The sequence below is a fragment of the Phoenix dactylifera genome, chromosome 2 (assembly GCF_051530095.1).
Source record: "Phoenix dactylifera cultivar Ajwa chromosome 2, Ajwa_hap1_PhDact_Kaust_v1.1, whole genome shotgun sequence".
Classification (NCBI taxonomy): domain Eukaryota; kingdom Viridiplantae; phylum Streptophyta; class Magnoliopsida; order Arecales; family Arecaceae; genus Phoenix; species Phoenix dactylifera.
The window spans coordinates 43,276,149-43,294,597 of NC_143191.1; the positions used below are offsets into that span (position 1 = coordinate 43,276,149).

The 18,449-nt window shown below is 38.1% G+C and overlaps 1 protein-coding gene across 1 annotated transcript in view; it reads right to left on the reverse strand.

Annotated features, from left to right (window-relative positions):
- Window positions 1-3,242: 3,242 nt before the first annotated feature.
- The window catches only part of LOC103719156 (26S proteasome regulatory subunit 6A homolog), a 53,798-nt gene continuing 38,591 nt past the window's right edge, over window positions 3,243-18,449 (reverse strand). The window contains exons 4-5 of the mRNA XM_089929036.1: window positions 3,579-3,770; window positions 3,243-3,287 (exon numbers count right to left, since the gene is read on the reverse strand). Coding sequence (XP_089785162.1) covers window positions 3,258-3,287; window positions 3,579-3,770 — 222 coding nt within the window. The 3' untranslated portion in view covers window positions 3,243-3,257. The remainder of the gene's footprint in view (window positions 3,288-3,578; window positions 3,771-18,449) is intronic.

Genomic DNA, 18,449 nt, shown 5'->3' on the forward strand with positions numbered 1-18,449 from the left:
TAACCTTGTCACTAGGTCAGTAACGGGATTAGTGACAAATTTAGCGATAAAATTTGTGACAATATCTGTGACGACTAAATCTGTCACTAAAGGTTGTAACAGATCAATGACCAAACTTGTGACCAAATTCTGTGACAAATCAGTGACCAAGTTATCTTCGTCACTAACTCAGGGACTGGTTAGTGACGAAAAATATGTAATTTCTTAAATATTTAATTTTTGGATTTGTAACAGCTTAGTGACAGCGATTCGGTCACGGAGTTTAGTGACGGAAATCACTATCGTCACTGAGAATTTAGTGACGCGTGTTTTTGTAACCAATTCAGTGACGGAAACTCCGATCACAAATTCCGTATTAGTAATTGGAAACACGGTATAGTGACGGAAATCTCCGTCACTATACGCGTGTTTTCTGGTAGTGTTGAGCCCATCATTAGGCGGAGGGTTCTTTCTTATCCAAAGATCCCTAGTGATAGGTTGGTCTTGGCCCATTGGCCGAGCTTTTCTAGGAAGAAGGGGTTTGGTCTATAGGGGAATGATCGAATATATATAAGAGTCAAGTCCACGTCTTAGCCGACTCTTTGCACTAAACTCATGCATATTGGCCAGAAAAAAATAAACTATGGATGAGTTTCTCTTTCTATTTATCACATGCCAAGAATTGGATAAAGCTCAAAAATCTAACGAGATCAGTTACGTACCTTGGCTGAACCAATCTTTTAATTTAGGACTGAGGACCACTCATGGGGTTGTAGATGACTTGCACTTTCAGTTTTCCATCAGGTGTTATTCTTTAGATGGCGGTGAAACCTTATAACTGAACATATACTTTTTCCTTTTAAACCCTAGTATCCTTGTCCAGCTAAAAATGCAAATCCATTCGAATCACAAGCACCATAGTTGGCTCGTAGTCAACCTCGATAAGTCTGTGCTGCAATGTCCTTTAATCCACATAGACAATGAACTGGATTCACTATGATACCATTTATAACAACTCAGAATCTCATCTAAAAAGGCTAGAAAATAATATTTTTTGGATTCCTTAGTTTTATATAAGTATCCAATATCTCTCAGACGAATAACCGATGTGAGACCAAATATACGCGTGCACAAATCTTCCACTATAAGAAAATCAGACATTGTTGATACTTTTTAATGTATATACTGAAACGAAAAAGCGTCAGGTGTTTTATTTCCGACGTTTTCTAAAGTATCGCAAAAGCATCAACTATGCTACCATCGAAAACCGACTTAACAACGCATTTTGTTCGCATAGTGAGTTATAAAATATGCCGATGCTTTTGAAAAGTATCGGCGATAAAGCATCTTATATCAGCAACGCATATTTACGTCTCTAATTAACAACACAAATAAGCATAGCTAATATATTTTAACGAAAGCATGTAATAGTTTATTTTTTTAAAAAAAAATTATTTAAAAAAAAAATAAAACTCTGTATATAAATATATATACCGAACACATACACAATAGAAGTCATATAATAACACATGTTACAATTAAACAGATTATTCGAAATATTCATATTATCAAATATGATTATATTTACATTCTCAATTTACATTTGTAATGTGCTTCCAAAAATATACAAAATATACATATAAAACACCTAAATAAATAGTCTAAGAGCTATCAGGGGTCAATGGCATCATCATCATCATCTCTGAGTACTAGAAGCATCAGAAACCTACAAAAAAAAGATAAAAACTTTAGAAGTTAAGAATATGAAAATTATTAAACTCATATAAAAATACATAATAATTATGTAAAATATTCAAATGTATATAGTTGTTTACCTGAGGAGGGACAAACCTATGCAACAAAGATGTAATCTAATCAAGCTGAGCCCCCAAAGATTGTATCTCTATTTAATGGCTCTGCCTCATCTCCTCCATCTCTGTCAAATGACTCTGCCTCATCTCTTCCATCGCTGCCTTCAAACTACAAACCTATGTCTGGCATCTTGGATATATCTGCTCACTGTAAACAACTGAGTGGGGGTAACTCCAATATCATAGCCCCTCACTCAACCATAATGCTCCGGTTCTATCAATTCGACGAACACCTAAACTTCGATATGACTGGTCTTGCCAGATAATGATTACTTCCTGACACACTCTGCAATAAGGAATGTAGCTCTATCCTATATTTTAGAAAAAATAGTCACATATTAATGTTTAAAAAAATGAAACTAATAAGAAATCATTGTACAAATCGATTATCAACATATACAACTATCTCTCTCGACTCCTCCTAGGCAAAGGAGCCATACTTTCTTCCTATTTGAACAACTCTAGCTTCAGTTCACTTGTGTTTGCAGATATTGTCTTTCTTGAATTTTTTTAGCTCTAGCCCATTTTACAGCATAAGAAATTCGTTATATAATCTGTTATTCAAACATCCTGCAAAACAATTATAAGCATGCATGGTGTGGTTTAGGAGGCAGTCTGCGCATACTTTCTTCAATAACAAGCTCATGAAAATGGAAAAATTCCATTCATGTAAGTAAATATGTGTCAAATCTGTTCTTAAAAAATCATCATGTATAAAACAGATCAGTCAAACTGAGATAAATAGACTTTTCCATTGAAAGTTCAATTGGCAACCAAACTTAGTATTAAATGCGATACAACTATATCATTTCATATTTCAAGCAAAGGGTGCATCTGGGAGGTTAAGTGGCAGTTTAATCTATCTCAAAGTGTAACAAACCACAGAAAAAGGATTAGTAAGATGCAGATAGAGTGATGGTGGCACATAGAGAGAATGATGTAAATGATGCACAATGAGGAATTGAGGAAACAATTTATTTCCAAATAAGAACTGGCAAAGAAAATCACATTTCATCCATATTTGTCATTTAACAATCAACTGAGATCAATCAACTAGGACACGGCATTGCATTAGAAACAACTTCAAGAAATGCATGATTGCTGTGACTTGAAGTGGAAGGAACTGGTCAAGCTCTTGGACAATTTCTTCAGCGCAAAATATGTAGAGGAAGTGGATTTATAAGCATAAATGAATGGTGAAGAAACAACTGAATGAGAATACAAGCATGCATTTTTTGCTTTGAATAATAACCTGAACGAGTTGGGGTCCTGCTAGCTTCAGAAAAGTAGCAATTGTCTGTGCTGCACATGGACGAGCCATCAGTGTCTTCCCTGTTCCATGTGGTCCATATAAAAGCACTCCTTTAGGTGGATAAATCCCTAATTTCTGAAACCGGTCTTTGTGTGTCATTGGCAGCACAATGCCTTCAACAAGTTCTTGGATTTATAAACACAAATAGAAGCATTTAGTAGCAGATACAATAAGGAAATAAGAGTAAGCATTTCTTAGGTAATAACCTTAGGGAGGACTCATGCAAGACTGCAAATATCAATTTTAGAAGGGTATTCACGCAAAATCTGATATTTAGAAGGGTATCCATGCAAAAAACCCAAATAAAAATAACCAAGATTGAATCTGAAAGTTAGAATAGCAATTGGCTCTTTAGCAGTGGAATTTCATTACAAACACAAACAAGCTCATACCTACATTGTGGAAGTAGGGGTTACCTGCTTCTCAAGGCCACCAATATCATTGTAATCATCAGTTGGCTTTTCATCAACCTCCATTGCCTTTACTCGTGAGTCATATTCCAAAGGAAGGGTGTCCAAGATTAGGTAGCTGTCCTTGTTAACCCCAACCAAATCTCCAGGTTTAAGCTTATCAGGGTCGACTAACCCAACAACAGGAAGGAAGATAGTCTGAAATCACATAAAGAAGTTGTCACCAATACTTAATCACCTAATTCCATCAGATGGACGAATGGTTTTTCAGTTGATAGAAAGCATCAGAATCCAAGGTCATGCCAAGTCCAAAAATCATGTCCTTCAAAATATAAACAAGGTGGCAATCTGACGACTGACTTTCAATTCGTAAAAGAAAGAGAAACTTTAAAAGTCTAAACATCAATAACTCCAGATAGGAGCAGGAGAATAAAACTGGATAGCATAACACATAAGTGCGCACATTGTCATAATTATATAATGAAAAATAAAAAAGGATGAGTATAATAGTTCCCTCATCAAGGTTATATATATATATATATATATATATATATATATATATATATATATATATATATTGGATAGGTTCCATCGTCGCATTGCCAAAGTAAGCTAACTTCGAATAGGCTCTGCCAAGACCATTTGATATTTCAACATTCAAGTCTACATTTAGGAGGCAAGATGAAGCAGCACTTACGCTCTATCAAGGGAAAAATAAGTAAAATATGGATAAATGAGGGCTTCTAGCTTACTTGCCGTGTAGAAGTTTTTAGAACAACACATTTTCCCTTTCTTTGCGAGTCTATATCAACATTTACACCATCTTCCTCAGTCCCATCTTCTGGATTCATCTCCAAAATCCAAAGAAACCACGAAGGTCAGTTAAAAAAAGAAACAAATGATATGATTAACAATAAGGCGCATGAAGTGCAAAAGTTAATGTCGTAAAATAACGAGATTAAACTGCTTCCATCCTTCAAACCACTAATAACATATAAATGGAAGCCCTGATTATCTAGGTGAAATATATTTGAATCTAATTCTGAAATTTCTGACAGCAACATCCAAAAGTTCATCATATAATGCCAATGAAGAGGGCTACGAGTCGAGAAGACAAACTGAAATCCATACTTCTTTTTCTTGTCCTTTGTTGTGTTAAAGTTTCAGGGTTTAATTCATTGCGATCCTTCAGACAAATTGGGGAGAAGGATGGGATCTTGATTAGGGTTTTACCTTGAGGATCCGGATCTCATTGTCGAGGAGGCGAGAGGCCCTGGTGATGTCGTCGGTGGTCATTGAGGCCAGCCGATCGTCTTCGAAACTGTCCTCCATCATAGCTGAAGCCATTGGAGAAGAGTGAGGAGCAAGAAAGAGATGACAGAGACGATGACCGGCGGATATAGGGAGAAGCAGCTTTGCATTTTATATCACGTAACGTCGGCATTCAAGTTAAAATATTGCCGACTCTATATTTCTTTTTCAACCCTTGAATAGAGTGGTAGTTTTCGCTTGCCGATTTCTATTTACATCCATTATTATATTACGAAAGAAATCCACGGCTCACGTAGTTCCGTGATTCGTCATGCGAAGTCGGCGGTTGGTGGCGAGTTCAGGCAGAAGAGGAGAGGGAAAGATCCGGTCAAGAAATATCTCAAATTTAGTTGAAATTTTAAAAAAAATAAAAATTAGATTCTATATAGCAATATGATTTTTATATTTTATAAAAATATATATGGGATATGAAAAAGTTCAATTTTTATTAGCGAAAAATTGAGATATTTTTTTTTCTAAACATGCCCACTTTTAGGTAGAATGAGCTAAGATTTTTTTTTATCAATGACATAACAGATATTCTATACAAGCTATTTTGAAATATATCACTTCCACATGGTCGCCCAAATATGCAAATTTCTAGGCATAAGCTTTCCAAAAAATATATTTCAGTGGAAAAAAATTCTTTCCGTGAACCAAACAAGTCTTAAATAGTTTTAGTCTCTGTTAAATCAGTTATGCCGAGTTATACGTGGTTTATAGTCTTCAATTAAATATTAATTATTTATAAGTCTTTGAATTACAATCTTTCTATGAAGGGTAAGCTTACTCGACGACCATAATATACATATTTGAATGCAACCCAGCATAGGGTCTTTGTAATTCATTAAAAAGCAGTGAATCGCATGCCCTGGGCGTGACCCACGCCTTAGGAATTTAAACTACCAACCTGTGTCAAAGATGCAGTAAAACTAATATGCAATAAATGAAAAAAATATCTTCTATCATGAATGAGTTCACTGAGTTTTGATCTCATTCATATTTTGTTTTGTGATAGCAAATAGATCAAGTAAATTTTCTTAAAAAAGGTAAGGCACTTCTCCCACTAGATTGGATGTTTACAATATAGTGGTTGTTGCCCAATCCCACGATTTGGCCATCTATGGTTTTAGTTATACATCATAAGTTTTCATATTATACAATAGCCATGTATATTCAATGATATTAAAGTTCATGTTTTGAGAAAAATGGTGCAAGAACAAAATATTGTTGTATCTCTCCCAGCTTGCAAAATTATACATGCAAATGCACATGTAGGATGAGAAAATAATCACTATCATGATTAAGCAAAAGATAATAATAGACGGTTGCGATGATTAAAAGTTGCTTGCTCATCACATTCATATTAACACTAAAATTTTTAAATTTCATCCATTGCTTAACCAATTGTTTCGGAGAAAGAAAAGAGAGAAATGACAAACAAGAAAATAAAGAGGTTTGTTGAGATTCACTGCTAAGTCCTAATCCTATTAGGATTCTTATTTAGTTAGTCATTAATTATAATGACTTTAGGATTTTATTTCTAGTTTTATTCTACTTAGTTATTTATTCTAGAATAGTTATCTAATCTTATCTTTTAGTGGGTGTTGGTTTTTGAATTTGAGTAAGAATCAAACATCCCATCCATATAATGCTCTTTTTAAAGGACCTTTGGTGTCTTCTTCAGTGTGGCCCGAGAAAAAAGAGAAAGAAAGAATGAGAGTTGTCCTTTTTGATGAGGAGTGAGAGAGAGCTTTTGTGTGGCTCAATTTGTTAATTAAGTTTTTTTTCCTTTCCTAATTAGTTTTCTTCTAACATACTGAGGAATCAAATAATGCAGAAGAGTCTTGTGTTGAAGTTGACTAATTTTGAAGTAGTTTCGGTGATCAAGCAGAAAGAAGACATGCTTGGTGGAGTTGATTCATGTTATGCCTTGATAGCTGACAAGTTTTTAGTATGCCAATTAATTTTGAAGCTACTCCAAAGTTCGAGCTATCAGAAGACTATGCATGAGGATTTGATTTCATGTGTAAAAGCCAATTATATGCAGATACTTAAAGCTGCTCAAATGGACGTATATGAATATAGCCAAAGCTTTACTACTGATTTTGCAAATATGCAGGTAACGACCAATGCTTTGGTAAGCTGCAACTGTAACTAGCAACCTGATACTCGTTTGGATAAGTTGGATGCTCGAAATCTCGACATTGTAACCGTAGAGTCAATGCTAAAGGAACGTATTGCAGAGCATTGTCAATTTCGATATATGCATCAAGAAGGACGAGATGGCAAAGGAGTTATTATTCAAGCAAATGAAGGAGTTCTACTATTCAATTATTGGTTCGACAAGTTATTACGTATTGTTGTTATTGTGGCAATAATGGCAAAGGTTGTTGTGGCGTTTTATTACATCGATAAGTTCAATATTGTTGGCATGGACTTCGCAATGAGGGAGAGTGTTGAGATTCATTGCTAAGTCCTAATCTTATTAGGATTCTTATTTAGTTAATTATTATTTTGAATGACTTTAGGATTATATTCTTAGTTTTATTCTACTTAGTTATTTCTTCTAGAATAGTTATCCAGTCTTATCTTTTAGTGGATATTGGTTTTTGAATTTGAGTATGAATCAAATGTCCCACCCATATGATACTCTATTTAAAGGGGCATTTGGTGTCTCCTTCAGGTGGCAGAGAATGAGAGAGTGAGAATTGTCCTTTTTAGTAAGAAGTGAGAGAGAGCCTTTGGTGCGGCTTAATTATTTTTTTCTCTCTTCTAATTAATTTTCTTTCAGTATCTTTATTTTTTTTTTGTGTGTGTTTGTTCTAGATCTTGGGCCGGCACGATCAATCTACTCTACGTAGTGTGCTGTTCTACAAGGTTATCTTGTAACAAACAAATTATAATTCTACGAGATGATAATAACCAAATGTTTCTAATCTTGATCAACCATATATGTTTATCTGATATTATATGGTAATTAACATTAAAGCCTCACATTACAAAAACGAATACCTCATATAAAAGCTTATTGTTTATGAAGACGAAGTTGCACGTAAATAGTACGGGAAGGTGAGTTTTTTTTAAAAAAATTATTTCCTTCACTGCACAAAAGATTCTTTTTAGTAGCCAAAACCAAATCAATCCTTTCTTTAGTCTTGTAAAGAAAAAAAAAACAGTTGCTAAAGATAGGAGCTTGAAGGAAGAATGTCATGATCTGAACTCCATACCCTCCTGAACATCATGATGCTGACGAATTGATGGATTATTTGCATCAAATTGTAACACCAAGTAATGGTCCCAGCTTAATGTAAAAATATTGAAACCCATATCCTTTTATAGTTAATGCAGCTAGAAGCAAACAACCGGCCCAGTTGACTATAATCCTCATCTTATTAAAGCCGTCACATATTCGCTACGTACCTCCAGCACCAAGTCAGTCCTACTGCATGCCTAGGTACAAAAGACATTGTTTCATTATATTGACATTGGATGTTTGTTTGCTTCTTAGCAAGAGAGAATATCTCCTTCCTTTATTAAAGCCATCAGCCCACCACGTATCGAACAGAGTATAACATGAAGGCAATATAATATAGAATGATGTTGGACCTTACTACGTTCGCCTGGACCCATTCTTCAAGTTTATTGCTCCCAAATAGCACCACAATAGAATGATCTTTTTTTTTTCGTTTACTCTCACTCCTTTATTACCTAGGAAAGAATCAAGAAAGTTGGAGGTAAAATTTCTGTTGGCCACTTATAAATAGCTACTGAATGATGGTGTAGCATTCCTTTCCATGCTGGTACTAATTATAATATCAGATAATGATGTAGCATGATAGATGAAAAATTTTATTTTGATGATAAAATATCTGAATAATGATGTGACATACAATGTATGCTACAATAAAATTTTCTGTCTAAAAGTGTCTGCTCACTGAATGCCACATCATCACCTATATACTATAAATTATATTTTTGAACTTCAAGTATGATCGTAGTCTTTCGGCCGATTTAGACCAAGTTCTAACATCAGAAATATACGGACAGCCACACCACCAAAATAAAAATTTCTACCTACTTTGCTACGTCATCACCCATATGCTTACATTGATGCTAGCAAGGAAAAGAACATCACATCTACATCACGTGCAAGTGGCAACTTTTTATTTTCAACAATTGGCTAGAACTGGCTTGATGGACAACATAAAAAAAAACAAATAAAATTCTAAGTATTTAATTAAGGGTTTTAGAAATTTAAGAATCATTTAAAAACATTACCCAAATTTGGAGGACTAAAACAATAATTTAACCCTTTCTTTTTTCTCCCTATCTTCTTATTTATGGGTAGGATGACTATTGTAGCTGACCGATCGGATACCCGACCTAACCCATTTAAACCCCGAGGTGGGTATGGGTTCTAGATAAAATTAATATCCACAACAATTTCGAGTCAGATGTGAATAATGATATGCCCACCCCCAGACCCAATCCAATATAATTTTAATCTAAATCCCTCTCCTTTTAAAGTTATAATTATTTTAGAATATTTGCATGATAAGTTTCTTACCTGACTTGACCCATCATATCCATCCGATCCAGTCTAATTCGATCCGATCAACATTTGCATGACACCATGCTCCAGCAGTGCTTCTGGAAATTAGCGGTCAAAAACGTCTCAGGATCTTAGCTGAGCTAGATCCCACCGCCACACGAGGAATCCATACTTAATAGTCTCATGTATACCTACTCCCATTTAAAAAAGAGCTAATCCTTCTCTTTCTAACTTTGGGGAAACGAAAAAGAAAAGGTAGGCAATATATTAAGGAAAAAGAAAGTGCGGTTACCACCGAGGTGGTAGCACGGTTGGAACGAGGCTAAGATTTTACTGGAGTGGCCCAGATTCAAAATGCGCGGGCGTCAATTAAATATGGAAACCGGATGCCTCCTGCCTGGTCTGCTCAGTGGAGTCGCCATCTGGTCTGCTGGTACTTAGGTGGTGCTGGTGTGACGTACTTACACGTGAAACGAGCTGCCACGTTGGTGGGGCTCCTCCGCTGGTGGAAAGGGTATGAGAAAAACTTGTCTGCCCATATTGAACATTCTCCAGCGGGAAGGGAGCCTAGTGGGGGTTGTTATGCAGGTGAGATCCTCCTCACCCCCTTCTTTCCTTTTGCCTAAGCAGAAAAAAAAAGTGCAGTTAAAAAAGCTTCTTTATTAATTAATTAGCTGGATTTAGAACTATTTGGGGTCCATTTTTCTGCACCCGCTTCTCTCCTAATGATTTCGAATTAAAAGCTAAAACAATTTGGTCACCCTTAAGGATTTGAACAAAATTTCTCTTATCCACACATCAGAGAATATCGTATAGGATGGATTGCCTATTTTAACATATTTTTGCTAAAGCCCATCTTGAAAAGAAAACTCAAAAATTAAATCAGAACACGACTCTTACAGTTACCGAAGTCCATCGTCCCATAACTTAAAAAAAATAAAAAATAAAAAAATTGCATAGCCCATCTGCCCATATCCTTTCTTCTTCTCATCAAGCCTCTTTCTATCCATTCTCATCCCCGTCAAACCATCTCTCTCATCCCCGTCAAACCATCTCTCTCATCCCTAAGGCCTTCCTTCTATTTCCTAAATCCCTTTCTCCTCCTCTAATTCTCTCTCATTTTATCAAGATCAAACAAACTTACAATGCGTATCAACAAGCCGATGAATATGCATCATCATACCATATATTGTATATAGGTGAATACCATGCTTTGGAAACTATATATTGATTTATCTAAAGGTGTGTATTGAGATCCCGGATAACTATTTTGCTACATGTGTATAATCCGGTCATGTAGTATATATTTTTAAATATAATATTTGAAAACTATGTATCACTTTATCTGGAGGTGTGTAATGAGATGCTGGATAACTATTTTGCTAGATGGATGTATTATATACTAGTAAATATCATATTCTATAAACTATATATCAATTAACCTAGAGGTGTATATTGTGTTTTGAGTATATTTTAAAAAAACTTACAATATGTATCTAGAAGATGACGAGTGTGAATCCTCTAACCATGATTGTATACTGTTGACATTATATTTTGAAAACTGTATATTGAATTACCTAGAGATGTGTATTGAGATGCCGGATGACTATTTTGCTAGGTGTGTATCACTTGACTATGTAGTATGTATTGGTGAACATTGTGTTTTAGAAAATATGTATCAATTTATCTAGAGGTGTATATTGGAACGCTGGATAACTATTTTGCCGAGTATAACTTATCTGACTATATAGTGTGTATTGATAAACACCATGTTTTGAAAACTGTATATCAATTTATCTGGAGGTGTATGTTGGGATGCTGAATGACCATTTTGTAAGATGTGTATCCTCGGGCTGTATATTACATATTGGTGAACACCGTATTTTAACACTCTTACGAAGAAGCAGTATCACAAGAAGAGAAAAAGACTCAGGGACGAGAGGAAATGCCTCACAATGAAGAAGAAAGAATGCGGGTAGATGGCCTCTCTTTTTGTGCATGATTTCCTTTCTTTTTTTGTTTTTTTAAGTCATGAGATTGACACATTCTTTTGGTAGGAGAAATCCTGTACTAATTTGTCTTTTGAGTTTTCTCTTTAAGATGGATGTTTAAGAAAATGTGGCAAAATAGAAAGCCCAGTCTATTCGATATTCACTGGTGCACATACCAGAGAATTTTTGTTTGCGGGATTTCGGGGTTGCCTCAAAGTTTCCCACATGAGTGTAGTGCAGGAGGCTTGGCAAACACCAGTGTGGGGCGATGTTATGTACAGAGTTACTCGTAAGCTAGAACTGACCAAGCGATAACTGCTCAGATGGAATCGGAATGAGGTGGGGAACATCTTCAAGAGGGTGGAGGAAACCAAAGCAGCCATCGCCAGGCTCCAGTCTCTAGAGGAACATGGGTTAGGCCTCTCTAGCGATGACTAGTAGGGAGCTTAGGGCCTTACTGTCCATGCACCACTCACTCCTCAGCCAGCAAGAGATCTTCTGGAGACAGAAGTTCCAAGTTTAGTGGATCGCGAAAGGAGATAGGAACATAAGGTTTTTCCATCAGTCGACTATCATCCAGAAGCAGAGGAATAGAGTCTGCAAGATCATGGATAGCATTGGACAGATGACAGAGGACCTCAACGCCATTAGATGGACCCTAAAGCAGTTTTTCAGGTCTAGATGGACCAATCCGAGGGGTGGCAGTGGTGTGGTATGCGAGCCGGCTCTATTGCCGAGGGTCTCGGTGGATGAGAACGCAACTTTGGTCAACCTATGTCGGATGCGGAAGTCCAAGATGCCCTCTGATCCTTAGGTGAGGATTAGGCCTCGGGTCCGGATGCGTTTCCCTAAATCCTCTTCAAAAAGTGGCATGTCATCAGGCAGGAGGTCACGACAGTTATCCAGCAGTTCTTTCGGTCTACGACTATGCCTGATGAATGGAAGAGGGCCTTCATTACCCTGATTTCAAAGAGGCGAGATCCAGTAGAGCCGAGCTACTTTCGTCCGATCAGCTTATACACCACCCTGTACAAGGCCGTGGTGAAGATTCTGGTCTAGAGGTTGAGGGGCATCCTTCCTAGAATTATCTGCCCTGAGTAGGGGGCCTTTGTGGGTGGTCGGTCCATATCCGACAATGTGCTCGTTGCTTACGTGTTCATGAGTGACTTCCAAAGAGAGCCGAGGGGCAAGAGTTTGATGGGTATTAAGCTTGACATGGAGAGAGCCTACGACAGGATGAGGTGGGACTTTGTGACACACTTCTTGGAGAGATTCGGCTTTCACCTGCTATGGATCAGGTGGATTCAGGGATGCATTCAATCCCCGTCTTTTGCCATATTGGTGAACGGCTCCCCCTCGCAATTTTTTGAGTCTTCGGTCGGGTTGAGATAGGGTTGCCCCTTGTCACCGCTTCTGTTCATTATTTTGCATAGACTTCTTGTCTAGAGCACTCCGGCATGCCTTAGCAACACAGGAGGTGGAGGCCTACAGGCTGGCATCAGACTCGCCTTAGATATCGCCCCTGCTTTTTGTTGATGACTGTTTGTTGCTGGCTCATACGATGAGACAATCAACTCTGGCGATCCGAAGGATTATGGAGGAGTACTGTGTGGTATCCGAACAACAAATCAATTTGGCAAAGTCAATCATTTGTTTCAGCCCGAAGATCCATCCAGGTGTGAAGACGTCTATCACTGGTATCCTGGAGATTGGGGAGCAGCAAGGTACCTTGAGATATCTTGGGGTCCCGATCACAAGCTGGCACCTCCGTAGGGTGGACTGTTTTCCTATAGAGCTGGCAGACGTAGGCTAGAGAGTTGGCAGATAGGCGCTCTGTCTATGATGGATAGAGTCACATTGTTACGGTCGGTCCTGAGCTCGATCCCTATTTATCTGTTATCCCACACTTTAGTGCCTCTCGTAGCTTTGCGGTGCATGGAGCGACTGTTCAGAAATTTCCTCTAGGGCTGCATGGGGGCAACAGTAGTGTTCATCTTTTGGCCTGGGATACCATCTGTCAGTTAGCCAACAGTGGTGGGTTGGGGGTCCACTCCTTGATTGAGCGTCGGGAGATCCTCACGACTAGGCTGTCAGTCAGGTTTTTTTTGGAGCCGGAGAGTCTTTGCGGTTCTCTGATGAGGGCCAAATATGGGGCTCCAACCGACCCAACAGTTTTCCATACCGGTCGACGCAGTTTCTTTATTTAGAGAGAGATCTGCGCCCGCGCCCCGGCGGTTCTCTCGAGGATGGACGGGCTATCGACGTCTTAGAGGACAGTTGCATCGAGGATGGACGGGTATCGACGTCTTAGAGGATAGCTGGCTCTACGAGGTGCCACCGTGTGGCTGGCCTACCCTAATCGACTCTGTTTGGCTGGAGGGTCGCAAAGTCTGTGATCTATTTATCCCAAGTGGGCAGACGCGGGACGAGGACCTCGTCCGGTGGGCATTTGGGGAGCAGCTGGCTGAGCGAGGCTTGTCATTGCTAATTCCTGTAGGGAAGGTTGCAGACAGGAGGGTTTGAAGAATGACTGGGAGGTCAGAGGTAAAAGCCCAGGAGCTACTCGGGGTGGTCAGGATGACTACGGCTCAGCAGATTGATGGGGGCTGGATCTAGAGGCTTCGCATCCACATCCGAGTTGCCCTATTTGTCTAAAAGGGGGCATGGAGGTGCCTGCCTACCAGAGGCGTGCTGGCTTGGCATGGGATGAGCATCCCTCCAGAGTGTGTGGCCTGCCCAGAGGTGGAGGAATCTATATTCTATGTCCTCTTCGGATGTCCACAGGCCGGTCAGATCTTAGGTTGTGCCTCCGATTCCCCCATCCCTCAGAAGGGGTGGACGTCGATCGAGAATTTTCTGTACTTCTTGGAGATCTCTTCACGGAGGCTTGACCTTGAGGAGCGGGGGATCAGGGCTGCCTATCTAGCCTATCACTGCTGGCTAGACAAAAATGCCCGAGTTTTCAAGGATAGCAGAGCGCATCCGAGGGTGGTGGCGGACAAAGCTCTACTTCATGCAGCGGAGGTTATTCGATCCACTGTGCCATCATCTCTCAAAACGGGGGGAGAAATCTGAGGGCCCCATTCTACTCCTATAGCGTCGAGGATTGTGCTGGTCTCCTGGGAGCCCCATCCCTTGGCTTTCTCAAAGTGAACTTCGATGGTAGTATTGGTAGGGGAGGGAGCATTGGAGGTGTGAGATTCGTCATCAGAGACCATGATGCTAGACTGATAGCGGCAGGAGGTCGTTGGATCTTCGACATATCTATCGTCAGTGCCGAGCTCAAAGCCGCATGGGAGGGCATCACCTATGTGAGGCGTGTGCTGAGGACCAACTGCATCCTCTTCGAGGGGGACTCGGCCACGGTGATCGAGTGGATCCAAGGTCAAAGACGCGGGGATGGTGGTATGCCGTTGCTCTACGACATCCGCGGACTCCTGCGTGAGTGTAGTTCCTATCGGGCCACACATGTCTACAAGGAGGCGAATAGTGTTGCTGACTGGGTAGCCTCCTATACGGCTCACCACTCTGAAGGTTTCACCTGGGAAGACCACGTAGGTGTGCCTTATCTTTTGTACTATCTTTTCTTTTCTGATTTTGTTGGTTGCACCCACACCCGTCGCATGTGAGCCGCCGTTGTACCAAAAAAAAAAAAAAAGAAGAATGTCATGATCTAAACGCCATACCCTCCTAAACATCATGATGCTAACCAATTGCTTGATTAGTTGCATCAAATTGTAACACCAAGTAATGGTCCCAGCTTAATGTAAAATATATTGAACCCCATATCCTTTTATAGTTAATGCAGCTATGAGCAAACAACGGGCCCAGTTGACTATAATCCTCATCTTATTAAACCCGTCACTTATTCGCTACGTACGTACCTCCAGCACCAAGTCAGTCCTCCTCACTAGGTACAAAAGACATTGTTTCATTATATTGGCATTGGATGTTTGTTTGCTTCTTACTTCTTAGCCAGAGAGAATATCTCCTTCCTTTATTAAAGCCATCATCAGCCCATCACATATCGAACAGAGTATATCATAAAGGCAATATAATATAGTATGATGTTGGACCTTACTACGTTCGCATGGACCCATCTTCTAAGTTTATTGCTCCCAATTAGCACCACAACAGAATGTTCTTTTTTTTTTTTCTTGTATTCTCACTCCTTTATTACCTGGGAAAGAATCAAGAAAGTTGGAGGTAAAATTTCTGTTGGCCACTTATAAATAGCTACTGAATGATTTTGTAGCATTCTTTCCTATGCTGGTACTAATGTCGGCATATTAATAATGATGTAGCATGATAGATGAAAAATTTTATTTTGATGATACAGCATATAAGTGATGATGTGGCATACAACATGTGCTACAATGAAATTTTTTGTCCAGAAGTGTCCACTCGCTAAGTATCATATCATCACCCATATACCATAAATTATATTTTTGATCCTTTAAGTTTCACAAATATTTTTAAACGGTATTTATAGTTTAAAAATCTCTAATTATGTCCATCGAATTTCAAGTGTGATTGTAGCCTTTCGGCCGATTTCGACCAGTTTCTAACATCAGAAATATATAGGGATAAAATGCCACATCACCAAAATAAAAATTTCTACCTACTTTGCTATGTCATCACCCATATGCTTACATTGGTGCTAGCCAGGAAAAGAACACGACATGTACATCACATGCAAGTAGCAACTTTTTATTTTTAGAAATTGGCTAGAATTGGCCTGAAGGACGACATTAAAAAAACAAGTAAAATTCTAAGGATTTAATTAAATAACGTTAAAAAAATTAAAAAAAAATTGCATGCATGAAGATAGGCCATCTGCCTATATCCTCTCTTCTTTCTTTTTTTTTTTTTTTTTTTTTTTTTTGCTAAAGGAAAGAGGTAGGGGGGAGGAAGAGACAAGCCCATCCCCGCGTAGCAGCCCCCACTGGGCCCCCGCCCCGCCAGGAGAATGTTCGATGCGGATAGAAATGGCCGTGTGTTGGGCACCCCGACCGGTTTTACTCATACCCTCCCCACCCGTGGGCCCGGCTCAGCTACTCCTCTGAGCTCTGGCTCGAGTCCCACGTGTGAGTACGTCACACCCGGCACCACCCCGGCTACTAGCGGTTCAAGAGCGGTCCTACACCACAAGTCCAAGCAGTGGCCAAAGTAGTGAGCTCCGGTCCACAATTTAATCGTCGCCGCAGCGATTCGAACTTGGGACCTTGTGGTTAGAATTGCTGCCCAGTACCACTAGGCTACCACCTTGGTGGCCTCTCTTCTTTCTTATCAAGCCTCTTTCTATCCATTCTCTTCCTTGTCAAGCCATTTCTCTCATTCCTGAGACCTTCCTTCTCTTTCCTAAATCCTCTTCTCCTCCTATAAATCTCTCTCCCTCTATCAAGATCAAACAAACTTACAGTGTATACTGGTGAATATCATACTCTAGAAACTATATATCGATTTATCTAGAGGTATGTATTGAGACGCTGGATAACTATTTTGCTATATGTGTATCATCCGATCATGTAGTATATATTTTTAAATATAATATTTTAAAAACTGTTTATCGCTTTATCTGGAGGTATGTATTGAGATGCTAGATAATTATTTTACTAGATGCATGTACTATATACTGGTAAACACCATGTTCTATAAACTATATATCAATTAACTTGGAGGTGTATATTGTGTCACTTTTGGGTATATTTCAAAAAAACTTATAATATGTATCTGAAAGCCGATGTGTGTGTATTCTCTGACTATGATTGTATATTGCGGACAATATATTTTGGAAACTATGTATTGAATTACCTAGATGTATATCACCTGGCTGTATATTACGTATTGGTGAACACCATATTTTAACACCCTTATGAAGAAGCAAAATCGCGAGAGGAGAAAAAGACTCAGGGACGACGAGAGAAAATGCCTCATGAGGAAGAAGAAAGGATGCGGGCAGATGGCCTCTATGTTAAGGCGTGATTTCCTTTCTTTTTTTGTTTTTTTAAAATCATGAGATTGACACATTCTATTGGTAGGAGAAATCTTGTCCTAATTTGTTTTTTGAGTTTCCTCTTTAAAATGGATGTTTAAGAAAATGTGGCAAAATAAAAAACCCAATCTATCCGATATTCACTAGTGCACGTACCAGAGGACTTTTGTTTGTGAGATTTTGGGGTTGCCTTAAAAAGTTTCCCACATGAGTGTAGCATGCAGCGGTCAATACCCATCTTTTCTTTTTTTCCCTCTTTTTCGTTGTTGGGGCGCATGGAGATGGTGCCTCCCACTGCTAGCGCCCGCATATGCATGGTCTTCAAGATCCCATGCAAGCAACTGCATAATTTTACCAAAAAAATATATTTTTTAAAAATATTTCACCCTCACTCGCTCTCACTATACAAGATTTACATATTCAAAATTATTTATAATAAAAAATTATTTCTGCCAGATTTTTTCTGCTTAATTTTGTAAAAAAAAAACTCTATTTTTTTTTAAACAAATTGACAGCCTCACTCTCTCTCACTATTCAAATAACCCATTTTTTTCCTAAAATTTTAAAAATTCTAATTTTTTTACTATTTTTAATTACATATCTATTTATTTTATATATATAATTTTGTTTTATTTATACTTTATTTTCGAATATTCATCTGTTCTTATGCTCATTATATTTTTATTGTTTTATATAGTTTTGAATTTATGCTTTTATTATTTAATACATATATTTTCTATAATTTATTTTCATTTTCATTTTTTTTGAATTTTTTAATATACTTTCTTATATCCTCTTATATATGTACTTTCATGTTTGTAAGTTCTTATTTTGTTCCAATCTATGTTCTATTATTATTTTTTAAATATATATCTATTTATTTTATGTATCTTTGATTTTATTTTATTTAGTCTTTATTTTTGGATTTATGTTTGTTCTTATTCTCATTATATTTTTGTTGTTTTATATAGTTTTAAATTTACGCTTTTATTTTTTAAAATATTTATATTTGTTATAATTCATAT